The 18,865-nt window shown below is 41.3% G+C and overlaps 1 protein-coding gene across 1 annotated transcript in view; it reads right to left on the minus strand.

Annotated features, from left to right (window-relative positions):
• Positions 1-1,347: 1,347 nt before the first annotated feature.
• LOC118339723 (fibroblast growth factor 14-like) overlaps positions 1,348-18,865 on the minus strand; it is a 27,313-nt gene continuing 9,795 nt past the window's right edge. The window contains exons 4-5 of the mRNA XM_035677425.1: positions 6,251-6,449; positions 1,348-5,932 (exon numbers count right to left, since the gene is read on the minus strand). Of these exons, the coding sequence (XP_035533318.1) occupies positions 5,784-5,932; positions 6,251-6,449 (348 nt within the window). The 3' untranslated portion in view covers positions 1,348-5,783. The remainder of the gene's footprint in view (positions 5,933-6,250; positions 6,450-18,865) is intronic.

Here is an 18,865-nt window from a genome sequence, read left to right on the forward strand (position 1 = left end):
ATAATCGTTTGCGAAAATTATACAGTAAAATTAGAAGATTCCGAATACATGACCCATGGCGATGGTACTCATGTACAAAGATAAATGCTGACTGTACGTCATGAAGGGACACAATACGATCAGGGAGTAGCTTAATAAAATCATCTCATTATAAATATAAAAGCAATACATAAATGAATAAGATTAAGTAGAGGAATAGAAACTAACCTAACCAGTGTTCAAGGAGAGAGAGAGCACAAAGGATACACGGGCTACACCGGACCAGATCTCAGAGCTCTGTCAACTCGTTTTTCTTGTCTTTAAGGCGAATTGTCTGGTTCATCTAAGAACGCTTCCTACAGCGCGAACAAGCCGACGCGAAGCACACACTCCCTGAAGACAACTACCCTGATGAATCACATCTGCCAAACACAGGAACGGCTGCTACACAGACGAACGATCGCCAAGCATGCAGCATAGCCTCAACACACATGTTAGAGATATGAACAAACCTAACTTCAGCGTGCTTCGAGTTCCCTTCCTGTGTCTGACTCACACTGTATGGTCCGCCACCTGAATCGCACGCACTAACAGCACGCAGCTCAAAAACTACAGTCGCATGGTCTTAGGGTACCCTCTGTTATTCTGATGCACACTGGAAACCAAGCAGATCTGAATGTATAAATGGACACAGACTACTCAACAAGGCCCTGGCCAGCATCATCCCGAACCAGGCTGCCACACGACTGCAAGCACACGCCCGCCCCGGCCCCCCAGCCAGATGCAAGAGTCTCTTGCACTCGTGCTACCGCCCTGTAAATGTCTCTGTCTTTCTTTTGACGTACACACATTTCCTACATTACCAGACATGCATCAGCCCGGTACATCTTCCTGCCCCTCTCCTTTAAAAACAATCCCCCCCGCAAACACGTGGGAACAGTCAAACAGAGGGACGGGGCACCGAGAGGCCGCCCCGGCGAGGAGGACGCACGGGCAGACGCGGGCGGGCCCCCAGGCAGGAGGCAGAGACCCACGAGGCGAGGCAGGAGCGGCAGGCCCAGAAGGCCCCCCCAGGACGTGGAAGACGAAAAGCCCACGCGAGCGTGGGAGTTTACCAGTTCTTGCTCCATGATTACAGAAACGAGCAGAGAGCGAAGACGCTAAGCAACGTGGAACGCAGCAAGATTGGGGTCCAAGGATACGACTGGGAAAAGGAACCAACTACGGCATGTGAAGTGGTGTCTGCTTGTGTGTGTGTGTGTGTGTGTGTGCTGTGTGTGTGTGTGTGTGTGTGTGTGTGTGCTGGTGGTGGTTGTGTGTGTGGTGTGTGTGTGTGTGTGTGTGCGCGCGTGGGATGAGAGTGTTATGGAGAAAGAAACAGCTGGGAGGAGAGCGCGTTTACTGTCTCAGATTCAGATGTAATAAGGCAGCCTGTTGTAAGAGGAATAAAGTGAAACTGGGGGAAAAAAAAGAAACGGCAAAGAAAACCTGAGGGAGACAAGCTACATCATGAGTACAGTGCTAACTATCACATGTTCCTGTGTCTCTAAAGTGCACCTGCACTGCAGCGGTCATGTCACTAAAGCCTTTTGTTGTCCTAATTTGTCTTGTGTCCATTTTGTGCCTTCTGATTTCAGAGCTACAGTTCACGCAGGACAAAGTAAGATGGCTACATGTGTACTTGCCATGAGACCATGAGTGGTCCTTGTGTGTGGAAATTAAAAGTGACCCAGGTTGTCGTGATTGCTCACTTCTAATTAAATCAGCAGCTCTCTTCCTGCACTAGGCCTGCTGTTAGATATCTCATAATTGTAGCTTTGGTACCTGGCTAACCACCAGTGGAGAGAAGTCTCTCAGGAGATGCTGACAGTAATTGCGCCTTCGTTGTTTGAACCAGGAACTGTGATTACCAGCCTGGAAACACTTTTGTACCGGTGTTTTTGGTCAGTAGCCAGGAAACCAGGCCATTTTTCTCTGGCCTCAACCATTATTAATTCTCGAGGACGTGCCACAGATCTCCAGCAGGCGCTTTCACAGGATGTGAACCCATTTGCTAACCTAACAAGCAGGGCCTCTCTGAATGGAGAAAGATTTGGTTCCTCTGCTAAGTCGATGTTTTTTCTCTGTAGGACAAATTAGCTGCTTAATAATCATTCAGTGAGTAGCAGTTTCTGTCCTGGAGTCTTGTTGCCGATTGTATCTCCTAATGGTTGCTCCGGCAAGTACAAAAACATCCTCTGTACTGTAATTAAAGTGGCTTCTTAGAAAGGTTCTATTAAGACACAGGCAGAAACAGGATACATTCAAAAATAAAAAAGGAAGTTTATAGACCTGATTGTCAGGGTTTATACTTTTACCGTTTTGCTAGTAACCCCTAGTGTGACACACAACAAGTACTCAACAAATGATATGTCCACATTTCTTGGACGTGAGACTTAAGCACAACACCGGTTTCAAAGACGTCTTCCTCATCAACATCATCCCGCCTTGTTCTCCAAGTAACGCAAGACAGGACAGAGCTGCAGTCAAGCGACACTAAGAATTTTGTAAATCTTGGGTAAACTCTGCTGGGAACCGGGAGCGTTTAGCATAAATCTACAGCCGCCCTGGATCTCAACGTCTCAGGCTTGGCTGGGGATGAGAGGCACTCACATAGCAAGGATCTACAGTACTACCCAGCAAAAATAACACTTTTCTGATGATCCGACAGCAGCAATACAATTCATGTGTACTTGCAGATTTTCAGCATCAAGATTACAGTTTGGTGACACACAAATTTAAAATTCTAACATGTCATCTCTTGAATCTTTTTTTCTCCACACATATATAAATTACATTTTGGTTTTAATGAATTTAAAACCAATTTAAAGTTTTGTGATCTTCAGTCTGAAATGTTTTTCTTTCAAAACAGTAGTTAAGGATGAGCACATTAGGCTAGATGAGCTCATGTAATGTGAGCTGGTCAGCCACACATATTTGGACACAAAGGCAAGTAACAGCTAATGAGATCAGAGAAGGGGAGAAGTATGTGAGGAACAAATCTGAGAAATGCCAATTAGAAACACTGTGAGCTGTCTAGTATTTTCACAGTCTGTTCAGCTGCGGAGTGTATCCTCTGTACAACACAGCGGGACAACATTAAACAGAGTGGCTTCACTTGTGTGCAGCAGTGCACACAGACACACACCTGTTGCCAAGGCTGGGGATGCAGCTGATTCGGGCTGCTGCTTGTTTAATGTCGGAACAAGTGCGAGGATTAATCATACGGCCTTGTTTTTTGTCTAGAGTGGTTACTTTGTCTTGTTATTTCTTTGTAGTTTTGGTAACGTCAGGGAAGGTCATTCATCTTCAGCAAAAAATGACACCATTCCAATGATCGGATTAAAATGCAAAGTGGTTATTTTGCACAAAATTGGGATTCAAAGCAAGAGAGGTGCACGGTTCCTGTGTTTTACTCAATTTGCATGTGTCTGCATCATTGCCAGTGGCACTAATACAGTATGAAGTGTGGGATCACAGTATTAGTATCTCCTCAGTGATATGACTACTGGAGAAACTTTTTGAGGAGTTAATTGGCGTTGAGTCTTGTTGTATAAGAAAGATGAGTAAACAGAAAGCCTGGGTGTCGAACAGGATTCATGTCCAGAACAGATTGGTGCCATGTTGACTGTCACAGTGAGAGGGCAAAGCATGGGGGTCTATTTGGTTTAATTTCATTTCAAGGCGTTTGATTTTCTGCTTTGTAGTTCACACATATTTCAGTAGTTTGATTTGATGACAGCTTTGTGTAACACTGTATTCCGTGTGTGCGATTTGTTTTCAGTGGTTTTTAATATTTTCTACAGAAAACCACATTTTTAATACTTTTCCAGTAACCTTATTTTGTAGGCCACTATGCCCGGCTAATTTAAAGCCACTATGTGTAATTGTAATCTTTGTCTTCGTCTTGTTAAAAAACACAATTTTCTCCTGCTCAGAACACACAGATCTGCATCCAGTGGTAGAAAGTAACCACACATCATGTATTTATTCAAGGACTGTACTCAAGTACATTTTGAGTATCTCCATTTTACGGTACTTTATACTTCTACTGCACTACATTTCAATATTAATATGAAATACCTTATTTATCTTTTGCTATTTCACTATTTTTATTAGTTACTTTTTAAATTAGGCTTTAACATAATAAAAAAAAAACATGATAAGCTTATAAATGCACTTTTAAAGATTAAACAGATTAAGATGAAACTAGCTCCACCTGGAGCAGCTACAACAGTGAAAGGGTACCTGAATATTGATGTGTCAATATTAAAAACCTAATAGGGAAAGATGTATCCCTTTTTCTGCAGAATGAGTACTTTTGATACGTTAAGTACATTTTGCTGATGTCACTTGCAGCTACCACAGGACCTTTACCAATTAGACTGGGTCTAGGAAGTAAGTGGACCTGTGAAGTTCCTTGGGTTGGGGTCTGATCTGGTTGAGGGTAGTGGCTCACACAGTGTCTTTTTTGAAAGTACCATTGGGCAGTAAATTCTACACATAGTGGCTTTAACATAATTTACCCTGTTCACTATAACCCTCATTTATACCTTTAATTTCAAGTACTTGGGAAGGCAACAGAAATAAAAACTGAGAACACCATCTGACCATTGAGGTTTGACCCTCCCTCTGTTAAACCTCAGTCTACAATATCTGCTACTCCATGTAAACACTGACTGCTACCATGCTGCGTGGACACCAGCATGCCTCCTGTACACTCCATGTTGCTACAAACAGGGAATCTGTGGCTTGAGCACTCCGCTGCACACAGTAATTCGAGCAACTTGATGCCAAAACTCTTCATTTGATACGTCAGTTCCTCTCCTGAGCTACACTTGTTTCAGTGATGTGGAAATAGGAGAGACAGAAGAGGACAAAAACGTAAACATGTTTGCCTGTACAACAATGTAGCTCAATAATCACTAGTGCTCTGAGTGCAGAATAATAAACCACAAATAGATAATAAATGAACACTGAAACATGCTTTACGTTATGTGGTGTCAAATAAGAACTCTATAACAGTTATATAGGGTGTGATCAAAATGATGGACAGGTCATAAGACGTGTTTGCCTTGTATTTAATTCACAGGGCCAAGTGTTTTCATTGTAAGATGAGTACATAATGTCCTATGCCAAATCTTAATTGATCGATGACTAAGCACCCACTGAATCATCAGTGTTTGCTGTTTTAAGTGTTCTCGTTGCCTGATGTGTCTGAAAGATCGAATCGAAGTGGTCGATTTTCAGTGGGAGTTGTGTACGTGTGTGTGTCTGTAGCCACCAGCAAGCAAGCATACCTGGCAACAGAAAACGGTTCTAACGGGAGGAAAAAAGGGGGCCTCATTCTTACAGATTGTCACAGAAAAATACCGGTGAAGACGACATTTTTTTCCATTTTTTCCTTGTTTTGTTTATATTTTTATGAAGTCATTTTGTCTCCCGTATGAGCGCATGCCACTGTCCCAGTTCCAAAATATCTGGCTGGCATCGGCCCGACTTTCCTGTCTTCATCCTCCTCTTCACCCGCCACCGGCCGCAGCACTCTGTCCCTCCGGCCCTGCCCCACAACACCGGATCCATCCAAAAGGGAGAGAGGCGAGGCGGGATGTGCGGCCCCACTGCTGACCAGTCAGAACTTGAGCTGTTGTTTGTTTTGTTACCTTTTGTTGCTGTTTAGTTTATTGAGAGCGCAGCAGTGGGGCGAGTCTCTGGCTTTTTCCTGGCCTCTGGTTGGCCAGGAGAGGGTAAAACGGGGGGCTGGGTTATGTCTCCTCCTTGCTGGGTTTGCTGACTGGTTTCCCACCGTTCATGACCACTGGTTCGCTGGTTGTGCTTTTGGAAGGCGGGCCCCCGGCGAGCTTAGGCACCGCCTCCCCTACATCGTGCAACGAAGGCTCTCGGTACATCGCAACTACAGGTGTGGCGGGGAGAAAAGAAGAGGATGGGAGAGGGGGAGAAGAGACAGTAGCATTGGGAAGAGAGGAGAAGAGGGAAAGAAAGAGAAGGGAAGAATAGAAGAGGGGTAAAAGAAAGCATCCAGGTGGATAAAGGGAAAAAAAGGGATGAAAAGGGGTAAAAGAGAAGATAAATGAAGGGGAGGAAAAGGCGTGTCTTTACTCTGTAATGCAATAAAACTAAACATCTGCAAACATTTGAGTAAACATAAATCTGGTCTAAAACCAAAAATGAAATGAAAATAAAACAAAAGATAAATGTGTGTATATCTTACCTTCTATAGGTTTAGGCAGGAAGTGTGCAGCTGGTTTGGTCTTTTTGACCCTGTTGCCTTTCATGGCCTGTCCCTCTTTATTGAGGCCCAGAAACCAGGCCCGGCCCGACTCCTTCTGTCTGTAGAGCATAGAGCTGTAGATCACATAGTAGTTCTCGAACACCGACTCCTTAAACTTACACTCCGCTGTAAACAGTTCCTGAGGAGACAGACGGACAGACAGAGAGAAAAATGAAATGAACATTAGAGAATGATATTTTGAGACGTTTTTGTCACACGATGAAAACTTCTGAACAATATTTTTGCCATGATTAAGAGTAATGAGTTAGTCGCAGCTATATTAGCAGCTCCACAGGACACTTCAAGCACATGTTCCGTAGAAGAGAACCTGTTAATAACTTTATTTACAAAAATAAACTGAAATCAATAGAAAAAACAAAACGTTGAATTTGTTGTTAATATCAGCCTGCCGATATGTCTGTCAATATAGTAGCATTACTGTAAAAATTACTGGAAATACTTCACTGACCCCATTTTTTAAAAAGTAAATAAATATCTATACTACTACTTCAAAAATAGTTCCTACATTGTGTTTATGCAGAAGAACAAATGACAGCCGATTATATTGTTAACGTTATTTGATATTGTATCAGCCTCGAAAATCCATGATTTGTGAGGTTCACCCATCAAACCCAAATCCTCTCGCACGTAACTAGAATGATCCTCTGATCTAAAATATAATTCAACCACGCTGACCACAGACAGGGAGGAGCAGCACAGCAGTGACTGAATGATGTATTGCTGTAACCCATGTCATTCTCCCCCGACACTCTCTCTGTAAGCGCATGAACAACAAACTAAACAGATAAAAAAGCAGATTGATTCTGGTGACACAAAGCTCCAAAGACCTCACCCTCCCACCCACATCAGCTCTGCTGTTATGTGTCAAAACTCTTTTCCATGGCTGCCGGTGCCTCCAGCGGAGCATATTTCAGCACAGAATCAAGGTGTTATTCTTACTGGGAGAAAAATCATCTCTCCCTGGTGTCCACTTGCACTACTGAGTCACAGCAAGTGTAAAAGGCAGCCTGACATAAAACATTCTTCTTTTGGGGAGGTCAGAATCAAGGCGGTCTAAGAAGTTCTGATTACTTAGAAGCAAACTGCAATTTCTCAAGCATTATTACATCTAAAAGATAAAGTTTACGTCAATAATGTAGAATTTTTAGTAGGTTTCTACTGTTTTTTAAAATAACGTCAACACAGCATGAGATCAGTCTGGGATAGCAAGCATTCCTATTGTAGCTGCAGGTAATAATTATCAATAAGTCTATGGATCCTTTTGGTAAATGACACAATAATTGCGGATTCAATATATTGCGATACTGTAAGCAAGGCGATATATTGAGATACTATAAGGAACACATCATCATATGCATGAAATCTGACTTTCTATGTAACCAGAACAGTGAGATCTGCTTTTGTATTTATAACCGTCCCTGTAACATCCAACAGCCATCAGTTTATGTTTTTAACACTGCTACGTAGCAGTCGGCTAACTAATTTAATTTAGTTTTAATAGTCCTTGCAATAAAATTGGATTGTTTTTCAGCCAATATACCAAAACACAAGTGATAATTACAATACTGAGATTACATGGTAATAAAAAAGCAAAAGCAAAATAATAACAGTAAAACTGCAACAGTTAAATACTGTATGTAAGATCCTTGCAGTACCTAACTGAACTATTTAGTATGTCTTTAAAGATGTTTGAGGGATTTTCAACAACACACAGTAATTTAATGCTGCATCATATGAATTTTTGGCCACTTGGGGGAACGGAACATGTTGAAAGCACATCTGACATATTATCACTCTATGGTAACTGCCGATTCACACATCCAGTAGACACCGAGCATTAACATTCATTTGGATGATTTGGATGTTTCTGTTACCATGACAAATATTCACTCTTCTTTAAGCTCTGGTTTTGGTTTTCATCAATTCCTCTTCAACTGCTAGAAGTTCAGCTTTCTTCACCAGCTGGTCTGGAACTTGCGTGCCTGCCATTTGGTACTTAGGAGGCAGATGGGTTGTCAGCCTTTTTTTTGGGAGAAAATGGCTAGAAATAAAAGGAGTTTCTGGGCCTGAAAACCAAAACAAGTAGATAAAAGAGGCTGAAACGCTTTGTAGAGCTGAGGGGAACTGCAGAGTTGTTGATAATTTTCTGTGGGTTTGTCACTATGAGAGTGAGTCACATTAGACATAGTCAGTGGTCAATTGTAGATATAAAGAAAATATTAATTAATGTAGCTTTAACTAACCCTATTTGATGTTGCTACTGTAATATTGCATCACTATTATCTCCCCTTGTATAACAAGCATCTTTCCTTCTTTATGAGGAACCCTCATAATCATTAAGCATACAATGACTGACACATTTTTCATTGAGACAATTGCCGAGGAAATGAAAAAATAGTGTTAATAAACTACTCCTCATATGGCTGAGGAGGCTCCTGCCAACCCAAACAATCGCCCCGAGGTCCCCAGACCCCAGATTGGGGAAGTGTTTGTCTAGACTGTCTCTTATTGGTTGTTGTGGGCCTCTTGCCAGAGCCACAGACATATTGTCATTCAGCTCAGGTCTGTCGGTCCGAGTCTCATAGCAACATGAGGAAGAGAGGCGACACTGTAGCCGTGGCAACCAACCAGCGCTGAGAGGGAGGGGTCAGTGGGTGGCTGGGTGTGTGTTGGGGGGCTGCAAGAGCGAGCGAGAGAGACAAATACAAACACACAAACACTTGCATTGGTAAGGTAACATATAATGTGCTTTATCTCACGTTCACCACATCCACTCAAGCTAACATAGGAAGACACTTATTAAAGGCAGGGTTGGGTGGCACCAGAACACAGCTGCAAGGGATCAGACACTGGCACACACACACACACACGCACACTTGTGGCTCTGGGGAATGAATGGAGGGAGGTGCAGGAGGGCTTTCTGGGATATGAAATGTGACTAAATGAACAAGACAGGTTATAATGAATGGATGCTCTATTTATTGGCAATGTCTCTGACACACACGCAAATCAAATGTTCTCCTTTGGTAACCATGGTTTTGATTTGTATTAACAGTCTGGTTAACTCTGTAGGGCTTAATGTGTTTCACTCCTGGACTGAATTAACTTAATAACATATATTTAGTCTTGACCTGCACCCCGGATTCATTATTCATTTGTTAAGGAGGATGATCTTTGCTGGTGTGCGGAGAGCGGTGCCAGACGCTTATTAATGTTGGTCAGCGAGGTCACGCACATCATTTAATGCTGCTTTTAAAATAAAAGGTGTTTGATGTCGAGGCAACTCTCGGCCTCGTCTGAAGAAGAAATATTTATCCCCCGACTTAATTCAGAGGGAGAAAGTGAACTGTTGAAATGACTCCAGATGAAAACCTTAGCCTTACAGGTGAGTCATTTTAACAGCACTGGGTGCCTGAATGTGCTTCTGTCGTCATTTCTAAATAGCCATGTTCACAAGCTGCCCACAGAAAGAAGTCAGGGAGAAAGAATGAATGAAAGAAATGGGGGGTGGTGGTGTTGTGGGGTGGGTTTGAAAATTGGGACATGAAGGAGAAGAGAGAGAATAAATCACCCAGTGAGGAGGACAACGCCTCCTGATTGGAAAAACAGCAGGGGATTCTCTCTCTCTCTCTTTCCCTCTCCCTTCTCTTATCTTAGCATTTCTCTCATCGCTCTTCTTCTCTCGCTCTGTCATTTCTCTGCAGAGATTTAGTGGAAGTGAACACACTGCACACATGTGTGCACATTGTTATCTTTTGAATTACACACATGCATGCATCCATGCATCCTAGCCTGAACAGCAGCTGTTTTTTCAGGCGGCCGTAATCAGATAGAGAGGAGCCCATTAACATGTTAAACATCTTTCTCCAAAACACACTAAATTGATACAGGCAGCACTTTGTCCCCTTGTTCATTAAAGACCTAAAAATAAAAAACTCAAAAACAGAGTGGGAAAAGCAATCCTCAACTCTTGGCACAGCACAAGGCTGCACTAATAACAACACTTGGCAACTAGAGCCGCTCAGTGCTACCACAGCTTGACTGCTGGCCACTGGGAGCTTCCCAGTAGAAGCACATTCGCAATCAACTGGTGAATAATTATTGTTCCAATGTGTTTTCTTTGGGCTGCTGTAATGTAACAAAGCCCTTCAATCCACAGACAATCACATCTTGTTGAGCAGACCTGGATGACAGTACACTCTGAAGGCAGAGTTCAGGCCTTGCTGACCAGGGCAGCTGCTGAATGACTGAGGTTACAACAGGTTCTCCTTGCAAGATCTGACTCTGGGCTTAACCTGTTCTGTCATACAATATGTTGTTTGCCTTCCAAAGCAACCCATAAGAGTGTTTTTTGTTTCCATTATTGGGGATTTGTTTTTTGGTCAAAGCCTTCCAAAATTATTAGAAAAATTGTTCATATGACGTTTTTTTCACTGCTACAGTAAAGAAAAACGATTTAACGGATCGATTGCAGTCATGGTAAGAAGAAAACATTGTTGACTGATGGTTGAAAACTGAAAATGTCCCATCCATCCACCCAGATCTCCTCCCTAAGAGGTTTTGCGGTGGTATAACAATCCCTAGACAAAAACTAGAGGGCATTATTGTCAGATAAATGTGAACACATGTAAACATAGGATGTTCACGGACTCGGAACAAACAACAAATACTGTTGTTTCTTTTGTCAGGGCAGCTCCAAACATCTCTTTGCTTGTTGTGCCAGATCCTGATACTTCACTTCCCTTTCTTCTTGTGAAAAAGCCTTAATATACTGTCATTCTTTGCTGCAGCTGTGAAGTTGAAAAATGAAAATGTCACACCAAGCAACCTCGCCAGTGTATTTTCAATGCTGACAGTGCTACAAAGAAGAGTTTGCCGTATTCCCGTGATCAAGGTTTCTAGTTTGGCAGTTTTTGAAAGACACCTGAATGTCATTATTTTCTTTTCATTAAAACCTAGAATTATTTATCTTATAAGGCTGGGTGATAATATTAATATTATATATATCACAATATCGCATGTGTACAATTACATATAAATAATCAATCAGATATGAACTGTGTTCCACTGTTACTGTTGGCCAGAGCTCTTCAACTCATGTTTTTAATTACCACAATAACCATTATATCATCATATGAAATATTCCCTTCAAGTTAATTAATAGTGACAAATTATTAACATTATCACCCAGCCTTGGTTTCCTATTTTATTTTTGGTTGAACCTATACAGTTTCAATATTCAGAAATCCAGGGAAGCATCTTACAGATTTGTTCCCTCTCATTTAAAAGTGGGGTGCAGCTGGTCTACTTGTAACATTACTTAATGCGACTAAGCTCAAGGAAGTTGTTTTTCATCCCATTGTGTATGTATATGTGTGTATGTGTTTGTGTGCACTGCTCAGTGAGTGGGTGTGTTTGTTTCCAACACCAGTTATTATCACAGCACTAATTACCCAGGGGAATTGTGGGTAAACAAATCATTCTAAAGAAAAGAAGCCCACAGAGAAGGAGGGAGAGGAGTGTTGGCATATGAAAACAAAAAAGTGAAGAGGGTGGTTAGAGAGGGGACTTGAAAGGATGTCCTCGAGCCCAGACAGCCTGAATCATTGCATAAAGCTGACTCCAATCACAGCGTCTCTCTCAGAGAGTCTGAAAAGTGTTCCTCAACCACTCCAGACCTGCACACCTGATCCAATTACGCTGTTCTCAAAATGTGTGGCTCCTAATTGGATCAGGTGTGTTAGAGCCAGAGCAACAACTCACAGCTCAGGTACTCCTTAAGGACTGGGTGAGAAACTCATGGACCAACTTCTGTCATATATTAAAACTTTATCTACGCACCTGGTAAATGTAGCCTGAGTAGGACTTATGCTCTTTGGGGTGCTCAAGATCTTTTGGAGAAACACAACCCAACGTCACGCTGCGATGGCCAATCGCTTAAGCTGCCGATCAGACAGGGAGACCCATACGGGAAGAAGAACCTCGTTTACAGTGTGGCATTCCACTTTGTTAATTTATGCATGGACGGCAAAAAAGGAAACAAGAAAGTAAAGAAGGAAAAATAATCCTGTCAAGCATGTTCTGCATTAGAAAAGTAATCTAATTTTAAGAACTATATAATATATCTAACTTTGTCTTAATAAGATATTAGAGCTAATATTGAGCTAGAACGATATCCCAGGAGATGAACAAGATTATTTTCCTTATTTTAAGAGTAAGACCACTTGCACAACTTCTCTGTTTAAAAGAAAATCTTGTCCTAGTGTTAGAAATAAAGCAGCTGTTTAGTTTTCCATTGTTTTAATAAAGAATGCGAAAAATAAGATCGCTTTTGGAGCATTCATTTAAGACAAAGATTTGTTTTTATTATGCTGTTTGAAGAAATTATGTCTTATTGTAAGGTTTTTGTTTGCTAATTATTAATCTTAGATTAAGATACAAATTCCTAAATTCAGCTCAATAAAGTGACCAAAATACTTATTTAAAGAAATATTTAGCTTGTTTGTAGAAGGGCTGTTGTGCAGTGTGTCAGATTCAGGGAGGTTTTCATTTCAGATGTGATCCAACATTTTGGGCCCATGAAGATTTCTACTGCCAACACAGCCGCCTCGATGCAATGTATGAGGGGTCTGCGTTCGACTGGACGGTCGACAAACCATCACAGTATGGCACAATAAGTTAGCAATAAAATGGCAGCCACAGGGAAATGTCTGAATGTTATTGACATCAAGTTCAGTTTGCAGATTTCATTACTCTCCAACAAATGCAATTACATTGGTAAATTAAACTTTAGGTCTTTATTAAAGGTCAATGTGTGTTTGAGTTTGTGCGCATCAATCCATTATGTCAAGCATTAACACTGATGAGAGTCTCTGAACTGCTAAATAAAAGGTGCTAGCTGTGATTCATTGGATGAAGGCTGGGGAAAAGGCTCCACATACATCAGTAATGGCTGTCAAACGGCATCAGTGGACAGTAGTTTTGTCCAAATGTTCAAACCTGCTATTTGAGTGAAGTCCGCCATGTGGTACTTCAACGCCGTGATGCACAGAGCTGCATCTTTGAAGAGGCTCCACAGCTCACCAGCAACTAATTCATTCTCTAGTCACCGGAAAATGTGTGTGTGTCTTTGTGTGTGCGCCTCATGACTCACATGGCTAACATTTATCCTCTCTGCCACTCCTCTTCCCTCTCATCTTTCTGGATGTAGACATCACAGGACTCACTCTGTCTGAGTGCTTTACAGACTGTGTTATGAATGGAAGTACACGCCTACGTACACAGACGTGTGCTAGACATACACACACACACACACACACACACACACACACACATACATACATAAATACAGGCACATACGTAGAGGATATGTTTATTGAAAAATGCCTGTAAGAACGCTTGAGCTTGAGCTCAGAAAGAAGGAGAAACAGAGGGAACAGTAGAGAAGGTGAAAAGGAAATGGAAGGACGAATCTACAATAGAAAAGGATGAGCAAGGTCTCTCTATCCAGGTTTTTTTGTGAATGAAATGAATGAAACAGTGGTCGATCAAGTGATTAGTCATCAGAAAGAACATTCACCGCTAACTGTTTTTGGTAATTGATTCATTGTTTCTATCATTTTTCAAACACAGCTCTCTGGTGTCTCAGATGCAAGGAATTTGTGCTTCTTTGGATCGTATAATAAAATGTGAAAATATCTCCCTTTCTTTACAATATATATACACACAAGGGTTGAGCAAGTATGAATATCCGGTACAGATAATGTGCTTTTTACAAGTACGAGGATTAAAATGTTGTTTTTTTGTTAATATTGCAACTTTTATAAAACAAAACTGTAAATAGGTCTCTTACTCTTGTGATCAAAAACATTGCTCTGACAACTTCTGGTTAGTCCCGCCCACTTCCACTTTAAATCCTGCCCATTCCGAGTATGGATATGAATGCAGATCATTTAGTTGGCTGAACACATACAGATAATGGTATACTCACTCATCCCTAATGTATACACAAATATAATATAACGATTAATTGAGAAAACCCATGGCAGATTAATCGATACTAAAAATAATACTTAGTAGCAGCCCAAGAATGAAATATGACTGAGCTGATTTAAAGGATTTACTTAAGTATTATGTGACTATATTTTTATTACATAATTGTTGACTGGGGGTGTGAAAAAAACAGGACATTTGTTTTTATTAAACATGCCACCATATTGTTTAGTAAAATGTACTGTTTTCTGGGTTATGTTATTCATCTGGCAATAGTAGCAGACTTTTTTCAGCACCAGGAGCTGTCCACAGTTATCTCCACACTGCAGAGTTGATAATCAAAGCATAAATTAAGGCTGTTTATATTTATATTTAAATGGGCTTTGGATTCATACTCCTTGATTTCTTAAAAACATACCTAAACTTCTGAGGAGACAAAAAGAGTTTTTTGCTGAGGACCACATTTGACCGCAGGCTATTTGCCGTCCCTAAGATGTTTCTATGACCTGAGGATACCTGGACAAATAGGGATGGGGGAGGACAGAGGAGCAACAAGAGGATGAAAAAGATGGATGGAGGATGGACTTGAATTGATGGTGTTTGGGCTCCCAGGACCTCTCGAGCAGACAGACTGGGGCTCTAACAGTCTGACTCACAGGAGCTGGCATGGAGGAATACATTTCCATTTCTAATCTTGGCTGGTGGACAGTCAGCACAATTCAGATTTCAAAAACAAGCAGATTTTAGGGGGGCACTGCTGTACACGAGCACACGTCTCATGACCACACTGGTACACAAACAGTTTGACTCATTAAATCCTTTAGAAAATGCCTCAAATGTTCCTCGTTTTTGTCTCTTTGGAGAATTATGTTACAACAGTTATGGTCTATTACCTTTTAAATCACTTCTCAACCGGAAAGCCTTTTTAAAATACTGTTTATTAATGCTCTTTTACCCCTTAACAGAATCATTTTCTGTTGTCTTTCTCACCCTATTCATATAGCAGTAGTAGGAGAAGTTAATAATAATAATAGTAGGAGTAGCAGCATTAGTGATATGTTACAGGAAACGTGCAATGATTTTACTGAAAAAGTCAACTTCCTCTTTCACCTCTCGGCTGACATCCTGACACCTACACCTACCCAAACACCCTGATACACCCGCACACACACACACACACACACACACACACCATACCAACGTGCGCATTACACACACTTTTGCACACTCTCATCACTCCTAGCCTCATTCACACATAAACACACACAGTCCCAAACTCATCAGCACTTTTTTTTTCCACTTTCCCCAGCATGCTCCATAATTATCACATAGCAGCTCATTGCACACTGTGCCATCTGTTAGTTGCACACGCGCACACCCAAAACCCACGCCGGCGTGTGCACACACCACACATACATGCACAACCTCACACTGCCAGATGCTTGAGATCTGGGATTAATAAAATAGTCCTACCATGTATAACTAAGTTTGCAGCATATCATTAACAATGCAATAAGAGGATAAAGAATCTCACTAAGGGCAGAGCAGCATACATTTAGACACAGGCTAAGGCTCAACTAGCTCTGGTGCACAAAGACTGCACCATTTAAGGAAATGTCCTGAATTTAAATTTGAGACCAGGTAGGCAATATAAGTAAAAGTGGTATTATTATCTTGATAGCGCTCTGTTGCTATGTATAAGTACTACCATTACTATGTTTAAATCCTACCAAAATTGTAGTGATTAGTTAATAGACAGAAAATGAATCGGCAACTATTTTGATAATTGATTAATCATTTATTTTTTTAAGTGTGAGGATACACAACATTTTTTACTTTATATTAAAGCAACATTGTGTTACTTTTCTACCTTAAGTCACACACTACCCACTATGTCAATGATTGGATAGCCTTGATGGATCGTAAAGTAACTGCTAACTGCAACTTGTCTAGTTAACTCAATTAAACAGAGTGATAAGAAGAGGAATAAAATTGTGAAATAATACTGACAGCGAGCTGGACTTCCTGCTGTTGGAATAGTCAGTAATATTAACTGGCTTTCTGTGTATTTTGATGTTGCACTTGTTGTTTGGCTGTTAAGCAACTCATTTTGGTTGGGGGTGAATGGACTTGATTTAACAGTAAAATAACATCATCCTTTACATAGACAAATTAAATACCAAAAAAAAAAAAAAAATAGAACCCACCAAACAAATATTACATGCAATTAACTAGAACAGCATTAATTACATATTTGCCCCACAAACACCTTTAAATGCACGCTGTATTCAGTATTCAGTACATAATGTCCTGATTACAATGATAACAGTGCAGTCACAGAGTGATTAAAATGTTCCCACTCAATGATGTGTGCTCACACCAGGAGTGTTGAGTTTCTGCTCACACGTATTGTTACTTTAGCTCAGACTGTTTCGACAGGTGAGAGTGCTATTACTTTAATACTGCAGGTTTCATTAAAACCCTCATCCTACCGACTTGAGTACCCCCAGACCCAAGTAGACTTTTTGTCATATCTCACTCAACTGACTGCAATGGACTGGCTGCACAGCAGAGATTCTGACTTGTTATAGCAGGATAAACACAGGTGGACTTAATATCAGTAACGACAGCTCAGTTCCATTTAGTGTCCCAGTGGCAGTGATAGTGCACAAATAACAGAAGTAGCAGGACCTCTCCTATTCCTGCAATGACAATGCATAATGTCTGCTGTGCAACAAGGCCACTTTTGCATGACTTTGTCAATCAATGTGATCCTAATGATTACCAACATATCGGGGGACCCCAGTCAAAAGCACTCAATTCTGCCTGTGCAGTTTAAATAGCTGGGACTATTTATTGAGTCCATGTGTGCCATGGATGCTAATTTAAAGTATGACACTATATCTGAGGGGTAGGAGCACTCTGTCAGTCATTGTGAAGGAAACAGACTCAGATTTACTCTGTCCATCTTAGATTAACACTATACAAATGTATTGTAATTTCCCTAAAATAATCAGATGACATTCATTACATAAATATACTCTTTTGAAAAGAAATAAGTTCACATTTTGCTATGATGGCTGTTTCTTCAAGACATACCTGCAAACCAAGTGCACCATGTTTAGCTGAAGCTGCAGGAACTAGAATTTGATTTGTTACGACTTCCTGACACATCCACAATAACTAATATGAGACATGATCCAAACTGTGTCTGATAAACTGCTCAGTCTGTGCAAACCTGAACCAGCCAGTTACACAATCACATAACGGTAAACCAGGACCATGATAAAACACAGCACCCTCTTAATGTTTAATAAGCCTCTTCCCATCCTTACCACAAACCAAAACACGCTACACCTGCCAGGACCTTCGCAGCAGCCAATTAAACATCAAGCAGTGCAGCTGACATCATGATAAATTAGACCCACTGTATGTAATACTTTTATTCGTTATCATGTAGCGGCCTGCACATCAGTCATAGAGCTGGAACATGATCAAACATCCTCACTTTCACTCTACGCAGCTTTAGAGGGGATTTCTACTGAGTGAGTGTGTGTGTCTGTGTGTGTGTGTGTGTAGGGGGGGACTCCCCCTCTTCAATTATTTACAGGAAGCCCTCATGCATCTGTGACTTTCAGAGACAGGCTGAGAAAGCCCAGCCGAGCAGCACAGATCTCCTTTCTGTCTCATCCCGATTACTCTTTTCTTTTCCTCTCATCCCTTTATCTACAGTGGTTTTTCCTCCTTCCTCTGCATCTTTCCCTCTTCTGTTTACAACCATTCCCCTCTTTCCTCTCCATCTTTTCCTCTTCTGTCTACCTTTTTCTCCTTTCGCTCCATCCTTTTCTCTACTATCTACAACCATTTTCCTCCTTCCTGTCCATTTTTCCTCTCATTGTCCTTGTCCTACTTCTTCCTCAAGTCCTTTCTTTTGCCTCCCACCTAAGTCTTTTCTTCTCCACTCTCCTTTTTTTCATGATTTGTCCTGGCCTCACCTTTATCCCTCTCACCTCTCTCTTTCAGTTGCCTCCTTTCATCTCCTCTCCTCCTTTCTTCTCCTCTCCTCCTTTCTTCTCCCCTCCCATCCATTTAAATCCCCCTGTCCCTTCTCTCTCTATTACCTCTACTTTCCTCTCTTCTCCTCCCACCACCACCTCTTTTCCCCTCCTCTCTGGACGGCTCCTGTCATCTCCAACACAAAAAAAAAAGGAAACGAAGGGGAGGAAAGAGGGATGATGTCGGGGAGAAGAGACATCAGTGGAAGAGTGTGAACTCTCTCTGAAGAGTCAGCATGCAAATAATTCATATTCCACTCAAGCAGATCGCCTAGCAGCCTCCTCTATCTTACTTCTCCTCCACTTACTCTTCACCACCTCTTTCTTTCTTCCCACTCTCCAATCATGTCTTTCATATTTTTCTCAATGATTTGACAAAGGTTTGAGTGATTTAGCAGTTTTCTTGTTTTATTTTGGACAGCCCTCTATCCCTCTCCCAAACAACAGTGCTGAAAGGGTTTTACCCATGGTGTGTGTGTGTGTGTGT

This window comes from Morone saxatilis, unplaced genomic scaffold (genome assembly GCF_004916995.1).
Source record: "Morone saxatilis isolate NCDOM2014 unplaced genomic scaffold, NCSU_SB_2.0 Contig6, whole genome shotgun sequence".
In the NCBI taxonomy this organism is placed as follows: Eukaryota; Metazoa; Chordata; class Actinopteri; family Moronidae; genus Morone; species Morone saxatilis.